This window comes from Glycine soja, chromosome 9, assembly GCF_004193775.1.
Source record: "Glycine soja cultivar W05 chromosome 9, ASM419377v2, whole genome shotgun sequence".
Taxonomy (NCBI): Eukaryota; Viridiplantae; Streptophyta; class Magnoliopsida; order Fabales; family Fabaceae; genus Glycine; species Glycine soja.
The window spans coordinates 5,196,524-5,205,037 of NC_041010.1; the positions used below are offsets into that span (position 1 = coordinate 5,196,524).

Consider the following 8,514-nt stretch of genomic DNA (forward strand, 5'->3'; position numbering starts at 1 on the left):
TCAAAATTGATTTTAGATAAACTTTTATATATTTAGTTTTATGTTAGAAAAAAGTTCTAACATTATTTTAGATTCATAATTAATTTTAAATTAAAATAATTTTGGATAAATTTTATATTGTATTAAAAATTTTATGCTAAATTTTACGCTTAACACACTTTTATAATAAAAATATTTAAATGTAAATAACATTCACTTTAAAACTAATTTAATAAAATTAATTAAAGTCAAAATCAATTTTAAGATCGCTCGTCTAAAATTCCAAACACTTTAGCATTACCCAAGAAAAAAAATCAATTGGAGTCTCACAGCAAAACGTGTGTTGTCATCAAGATATAAGAGGGAGAGGCCTTACAAAATTGGTATAGGCATGAGGGAGAGTTATCTGCCTTTTAAAAAAATGCTAGTTGAAATTAATTGAGGGAAGCTAGGGATTTAATGTGGCTGCAGGAGAAGGCAGAAACAGAAAAAGAAAAAAGAAAATCCACTTTAACAACATGGGGTGCAATTTCCCTTGCTATTCTACCTTTTGTATTGGTTAGTTAAATACATAATTACATTCTCATACACCCATTTCTAAACAAGCCTAAACTAATTAACACAAAATGTGAGACATTTATGTTCTAGTCTCACTAGAAGTAGTATTTTGACACTTCCCATTGTCCCATTGCTTAACAACTTCATTGTACCCCTCAGAAGAATCCAAAGCAAACTCTGCCAGTGAGCTTATAGCAACAGACATTCCAGCACAAAGCACCTTGATAGCAACTTCAGCCAGTTTCTCTGGAGCCATTACCTCTTCCACCTCACCAACTTCCACCATTTCCATATTCCCATTGCTTTGTTTTGATCCAAATGAGTTTCTCCTAGAATCTTCTCTTAACTGATGTGCATAGAGGGACCCCATTCCAGCTGCAAAAAAGTCTAAGCCATCAAGCACTGCCTTTTCTTGTATTGCATCTAGGCGCCTTGACCACTGAACACATAGTCCAAACAAAGGGTGAGTGCTGCTGGACCTACGGGGAGAGCATGGTAACTTTGATACGTCAGGCTCAAATCTCATGCACCGAAGAAGCCATCCGGTTAGTGCATGAATGTAGGATCTCTGAGAAGTGATCCATGACTCAAAGGCATTTCTCCAGTTCCTTAACTCGAATTCAAGATTGGAGGCTGAACGGGCCAGTCTGTTTGGATCAGTCATTGAAATGGAAGACTGCTTTCTGGCACGTGATTTAGAAGGAGTGCCAGCTAGAAGAATCTTAGCCTCATCTAAGGTTCTCTTCTGTGTCTGATGGCATTCTGCCATCACTTTCCACATCCTTTCCAGCCTGCCATTTGTATAATTGAAGAATCAGCAAGCATAATGTAAGTAACTAAATGCAGTGCCAGTGTGATATAAGATATATCTGCATTTCATAAGGCAGATGTAGGCTCTTTTCTTTTAAATGTTGCTCATGTAGAAAGTAAAATCCAAGAATAGATATCATATATTATGGAGGTCCTAGAAACCTAGACAAGATATTTGATGGCTCCACTTGGGGTTTTGCTCAGGAAGTTGATGGCATTGAGTGACAAAGGAAAATTCTAACACTAAGTACATCAGCAGGTAATGAAACATTTCAGAAATTCACTATATAAGTCATTCAGAATGACTTTATCAGAAATTGTTATTAGTAGCAAACAAAGTCTAGCAGTCCTATATTTCTTAAAGGATCAAATGAAATTATGAAAACATTCCCAATATGTTTGAAGTCTGAAAATACTGCAAATTATGGCAGAAGGGGGTTTAGTTCATCAAGAAAACAGAGATCTATGTGGGTATTTGACTTTCATACATACCCTTGCACCAATTCAAGAAGTTGGGGATGCAACTCTTTGTCCCTTAGAGTTTCGATTCTCCTTGAAATAGCTTCAATTGAGTGTATTGAAACTGTTATCTGGGTATCTAGTTCTCTAATGGCTGCTCTTGTTTTATCTGCACAAGAGGGGTCCTCTCCTTTTACATCAAGGTTCCTGAGTTGCTTGCATTTCTTTTCATATGCAATTCGGACACGTTCTCCAGACTGTTGCAGAAGAAAGTTGCCACAGTAACTTATAAGTTTCCCAACATTAAAATAAAACTGTATGTGATCACAAGCATAATGAACTGTAACAATAATAAAAAAAAATTAAATTGCACCAAAAGAAAAATAACAGAATATAATTTAAATGGTTGAAGTTGACCTCTGTTGTCATTTTTTCCCAATTCTGTCAAACATCTAACAGAAAGGTTTATGCTCATTACTATTAGTTAGAGGTTATTTTACACATAATGTGGAAGCTGGACCACTTTTATGATTACTCATACACAATTACTTTGCGAAGTTATTTTATCTGCTATTTCTAGTAATAACCATATGTGTATTTGCCATTGATAAATTCATAACATGAGTGAATCATTGATTTTGATCATCCCTCAAGATTAAGAACATAAGAATCCGAAGGATTTTTCTACATGAGGAGTGCTAAAAACACTCTCTAACACACTTCTAACATACATTCTACTCTACTATTGGTTAAAATTTATTGACAACTATAAAATCAGGAGAGAGACTCATTAAATAAGAAATGAGACCCACACAAAAATGTTAATCCAATAAATTTCAACTAATAGTAGAGTGTTAAAAAAAGCGTGCTGCTAGCATTTCTCTTTTCTACTTAGTCTTGGATAATTGAGAAAATGGGCAAAGGACTTAAAGTTCTGAACTGATTACAAGATGGAGCATAAGCACCGGTCTTTTTAGATTATTTTAAGTAGCAATTATATGGGCCATATGTTTGGGGAGGAACAAAACTGTGTTTCATCAAGTTTTGTTGGAAGTTTCAGAGATTTTTTAGCACATGCAGGTACTATCTTGGAAGTGGCCGCGGTTCCATAAAAAAGGCTTTATTTATCCTTTATCTTCTTGGATAAATAATCCAATTCATTGTATAACCGATGCCATGAGAAAATGATTTTGGAGACTGATTCAGCTGTGTTTCACGTCAGGAGCAAGCTCGGAGATAGGTTCCTGTGGCTGTCACGAGAAAATGCTTTCGGGGAGTATGAATTGTAAATTGTTGTGGCTCCTTGCTGGGTTTTCGGGCTTCCTAGAAATAGTTTTCTTTGTTGCAGTACCGGGACTCTTAGCTTTAGTACACACTCAGGATGTTTTCGTTAAGTTTTTTACTTCTTTGTTCTATCTTGATGTATTGTTGTTTCAGGGGTAGCTTGGTACGTCTTGTACCTGCTATCTCTGGTATTAATAACAGATGTTTTGCTTTTGTTAAAAAAAAAAGTAGCAATTATCTGTTTCTAAGAATGTCACCAAAGGGAGCTTCATTGAAATCTTTTTTTAGAAATTTGACTTCCACACAGATATAAGATAAGTTCAGTAACATACCCTGACTTCCTCATAGAGCTTCTTCTCCCATGTATTTAATCTATCCAATGTGGCATGGTGACTACCGGATAACATACAATGTTCCGCTGAGAGATCCTTAGTGCCCTCACCACAACCTTCTGCGCTAGTGCTCGAACAATTCACCAAAAATCTAGATGAAGAAGAGCGTGAAGAAGCTGATCGGAGCAGAGCTACTGGGTTCAACAACTTAGATGCTGCAAACAAAATATAACTCAAATTAATATTTCAGAAAACTTACGACTGAAAGAAACAAGATTAAATAGAATTGAATGAGGAATTGCAAACATGAAAGTGGATTTCTAGATATATAATACAAGCACATTTTCATAGTGAGATCTCCACCATAAATAAGATTTTTTACAATGAAAGTATGAGCATGAAAGTACACTTACAACAGAATGAAAATATAAATTGTTTGTTTCCATCAAACCTGAAAGCTCATTAGATGTCAATAAATACTGAGATTTCTTGGCCTCTAACAATGCTGAGACATCATTGGCTGCATTGCAGACAACTGTGAATTGAGTTTCAAGATCATTGATCACTTCTGCCATGCTTGTTGGCCTTCTGTTTACATAAACAGTAAAACCTGGTGTATCTTCCACAGCTTCTTGTTTACCAATTGTCATTTCCCTATGTCTGGATTCAATATGACCAGCAGCTTCAGCTTTTGATACTTCAAAACTTGCACTACCATGAGCTTGTGAATCTTTGGCATTGTGCTCAGTTTCAGTTTCATCTTCAATGTCTGTTTCTTCCTCCTCCTCTTCCTCCTCCTCCTCCTCCTCATCATCATCATCATTAAAATCTTCAACAATAACTTCTTTGGAAGAATTTATATCGTGCCTAGTTCTTTCTTCTGCTACATTTCTCTTTCCAACACAATCTTCATGTTCAGTTTCATCTTCTTCCAGGTCTGGTATTCCCTCTTCTTCTCTAACCTGCCTAAGTCCTCTGTATTCATCATCCATTGCAGTTTGCTCAATGCTACCTCCAGAAGGATAACCATAACTGTCCAATGATGAAAAAGGGTTCCAAAAGAAATCCCATTGGGAATGAGGTGAAGGGGGAGGGATAGTAGTCCTATTATTGGGAGAGTAAGCAAAAATTGAGGGATTCACTGGTGAGGATTGCATGTTGAAAAATCCATCAATGCCATAGTACGTCTCAACCTGAACCCTTTCCGGGGATTGAGGCCTTTCCTCAACTGAAATTGCTGGGTTACCACCAGGCCTAAGGTAATTCACTTTCAAAGTAGAGTTTGGTCCGATCCCAAACTCAATTGCTCCTGTTGTAGCAAAGGGTTTTGCTGATATGGGAATGAATCCTGAGCCAGTTTTCCTCTTCACAGGCGTGAAAGGTGGGGTGATGACTGTGTCTAATGAGAACTCGCGAGGCTCATCGCCTTCAATGTAATTGCGAAGTGCAGCTGAAACCCTTTTAAGAGATTCTATGTATGCTATGTGTCCCGTGGCAAATTGAGTTCTTTGTTCAACAGCTTGTCTGATGAACTTCTTTCTGTCTTTACAAAGCCGAACTGCCTCTTCATCATCCAACCTTGAATGTGAACATCCCATCTCTTCTCAGTCCCCTATGAATGAATGTCTCAAGCTTGCATTGAAATGGAAACAAAAGGAGAACCTTTCTCTATGTCTCACCAGATTCATAAAGAAATCATAAATCTGTCACCAAAAATAGAGAATTTCAACAACATACTAAAATTCTATCAAGCATGAGTTAACCCAAAAAACAAATATGCATAAGATAATATTATATTTGAAACAAATAAGCCTAACAGTGTTAATGAAGTTTGATGCTTTTCTTCATTTCCAAGCCAGAAGAAGGGTGATGAAAATAAAGGCATGCTTAATACTAACAGAAAACCCTTCCCTCTTATGATTTGCAGAAAACCAAACTATGCTCTACCAGAATGCAAGAAGAAAACACACTGCTTTGCATCTGGGAATTTTTTTTCCAAATGTATAAATTAAAAAGAAAAAGAAAATCAGCTTAAGCCTCTAAGTAGACCAACTTCAAATGAAAAAAAAAGAAGCAAAAACAAAAGGCACACACTAAAGCAGTTGCCAATTAGTTAAATTAACAGAAGAACAAATGTAAAAAAGATAAATATTAATTTAGAAAAATTCATATAGCAATTAATTAAAAGAAAAAACCTATATATATACACACACACACACACAAACACAACATAAGAAGAAAAGAAAAAACAGAAGTGTAAAATACTTTAACAATAAAAGCATAGAAGAGCTGATAAACATAAGAACAGAGTACCCGTTTTCAGGAAGACAAAATTTTCAATGACACCCTTTTTGAATTTCATGCTTCTAACACCCAAAGAAAGTGTATATGTTGGTTACAAGTGGAGAATAACCAGTACAAAGAAAAAAAAAAATGACAAACACATGTTAACATTGGGTTAAGAAGAAAAAAAAGTGAAGGTTAGAAGGGAGAAGCACACCTTACAATGAGGTTGAAGGAAAGCGACAGAGTTTTGATCATGAGGTGTGTGTGGAGAAGGAATCAGTGAGAGAGAGAGAGAGAAGTGTGTGTGAACAGAGAAAGACGTTGAGAAAAAAAAGGCAACGGTCAAAACACAAGGAGGAAGAAAACAAGGTATATTAAAAGGAGAAAAGAGAGAAAGAAAGGAAAAAAAGAGAGACAAACTTAAAAGCTTAGTATCAGATTGAGGTTGCAGAGCTAATAAAGGGAAGAAGGAGAGTGTGACAAGTGAGGGTGACTGCCCTCCATGTTGCACTTATTTTCATGACTGCCACAAGTGAATGATGGACAATTTTTTGGTTGAACCAAAATCACAAATTTTGTTTTTTTACTACTTGGAAATTTTTTGGGGAAAGGGACTGGTCAAAATGTGTCATTAATGGGACCCAACTATATCATATGATCAATAATGTTGTTACCAACAGAGCTATGCAGGTTAGCTACTTAGCTACTGTTGCTTACGGTCAATTTGGTTCAATTAAGTAAGTTTTGTTAAGGGTTGTTTGATGTGAAGAAAAAGTTATGCTTTAAAGTCTTTTAGAAAATTACAAAAAAAAAAAACATTATTAAACTAATTTGAGATAAAAGTGTGCTAAATATGGTCTCTGAAGTCTGAACTTAAGAACATTTTCAACATTTAGTAATAATAATAATAATAATAATAATAATAATAATAATAATAATAATTTTTTGTATATGTTAATATTCACATTTATTTGATTTATATATATATATATATATATATATATATATATATATATATTTTGAATCAAAATTAATTTATAAATATATATACAAGAATTGAGTTATGAATTTAAGCTTGATCTATGGAATTTAAATTTTTTATTGATAAAAGATTCAATATTAATTATAAAGATTGGATAACATGAAAGATTTAATTTAAATAAATTAATAATATAAAAGATTTTCACTTTAGATTTTGAGTTAAACATTTAAAATGAGTAATAACATAACTATTATACTATTCAGCAAATAAATAAATAAATTATTATACCATCGTATAGCTTTACTTGTTTTTGAATGAATAATATTTGTATTTAAGAATAATTGGAGTGTATAGCCTAAATGTCTAATTAATAATTAGAGCACCCCATTATAATAATACAAAAATTAGTTAAAATACTATATTATATATATATATATATATATATATATATATAAACTATAATAATTTAAGTCATTTGACTCCTTCGCCTTAAATTAATTAGCTAAGTTGATATTGTTTTTCAACTGATAGTAAAAGGAGTTTACTTAATTTAATTTTGTAATACATTTTAGTTTAATTTATTTTGAAAATTTAAATATTTTTATCAATTAGCTTCTAAAGATATATTTTTAAAATAAAACACTATTTTTTTTTTGAAAATAATTTCATCCAAACATAAATACCTCTTTAACTCTTTGATATCTAAATAAGTTGTTTTGTTCATTAAAAAAAGAGAGAATTACTATAACTTTTTAAACGTTATATCACTCAAATGAATTCGCAATAAAAATATGTCTTTATTATATTAAATATCGTAAAACTCAGTTTTTAATAATGTGGTAATACGTAATTATTTGCAAAATAAAAGATTATGTTGACATAATATATTAAACTAATACCCTTAAAAAATAAACTACTTTTAATATCTCTTAAATTATCATTTTGAATATCCAATGACAAATAATTAAGTTAAATGAGTTTGGATTCTCTTGCCCTCGTGCAGGATTTTGCATGTCTCTTGTCACATTTTTTTTCCTGTTCTTTGATTGCTATAATAACCGATCAACAATTAAAATATTACATGATATAGCCATATGAAAACTCGGCAAAAAGAGAATCCAAATACAAATACTATCATCAATAAAAGAATGGTCATATTCCTAATTTAAACAACAATTTTTTGATGAAGTTAAAATTCACAATTAATCCCCCCCCCCCCCCCCCCTAATATTTCACACTTATAAATTTACTTTTAAAAGTTACTAAAATATAAAAATGGTTAGATTGAAACAATTTAACAAGCTGATATTTCACACTTTTATAAATTTATTTTCTCAAAGTTACTAGTAAAGTATAAAGTAAAATAAAGTAACGAGTCGATAGTATAAAGTAAAATAAATAAATAAAATAAAATAAAACAAGCTACAAAATAAGGTAGAAATTTAACAAGTCAATAATATAATATAGATCATAAAAGGTCCTATTTTATTTAAGAAAAATATAGGATATGATGATTTCATATTCTTTTTTTTAAATATAAAAAAATAAAAAAATAATCTTTTAGATTTTCTGGATATTAAGCCGAGTATTAAAGATCACTAACAACCCACATTCTTACGAAAATCTTATTTTCCTCCAAACACCAGCCTAACCATAAGGGACTTCTATTGTTTTCGAAAACAAATATCAAGGGCATATCTTTGCAGGCTTACAAATTCTAGATTTTCTAAAAAAACGAAAATAAAGTAAAATGTCTGGGTTCTAAATCATATTCGCATTTTCTAAATGAAGATAACTAAGGCCCCTTGAGGGTGCCTTCGAAAA

The 8,514-nt window shown here is 32.5% G+C and overlaps 1 protein-coding gene across 3 annotated transcripts; it reads right to left on the minus strand.

The window, feature by feature from the left end:
• Positions 1–399: 399 nt before the first annotated feature.
• LOC114366865 (nitrate regulatory gene2 protein-like) lies at positions 400–6,111 on the minus strand. 3 transcript variants are annotated; one of them, XM_028323882.1, is made up of 6 exons: positions 5,923–6,111; positions 5,736–5,788; positions 3,874–5,125; positions 3,423–3,637; positions 1,840–2,063; positions 400–1,328 (listed from the first exon to the last, which is right to left on the minus strand). In XM_028323882.1, the coding sequence occupies exons 3-6, from the start codon at positions 5,018–5,020 to the stop codon at positions 617–619; spliced, it is 2,298 nt and encodes a 765-aa protein (XP_028179683.1). In that variant the 5' UTR covers positions 5,021–5,125; positions 5,736–5,788; positions 5,923–6,111; the 3' UTR covers positions 400–616. The 3 variants fall into 3 exon arrangements, with proteins under 3 accessions (XP_028179683.1, XP_028179681.1, XP_028179682.1); XM_028323880.1 differs by lacking the exon at positions 5,736–5,788; XM_028323881.1 differs by having other exon boundaries at positions 5,736–6,111.
• Between the last annotated feature and the right edge of the window lie 2,403 nt (positions 6,112–8,514).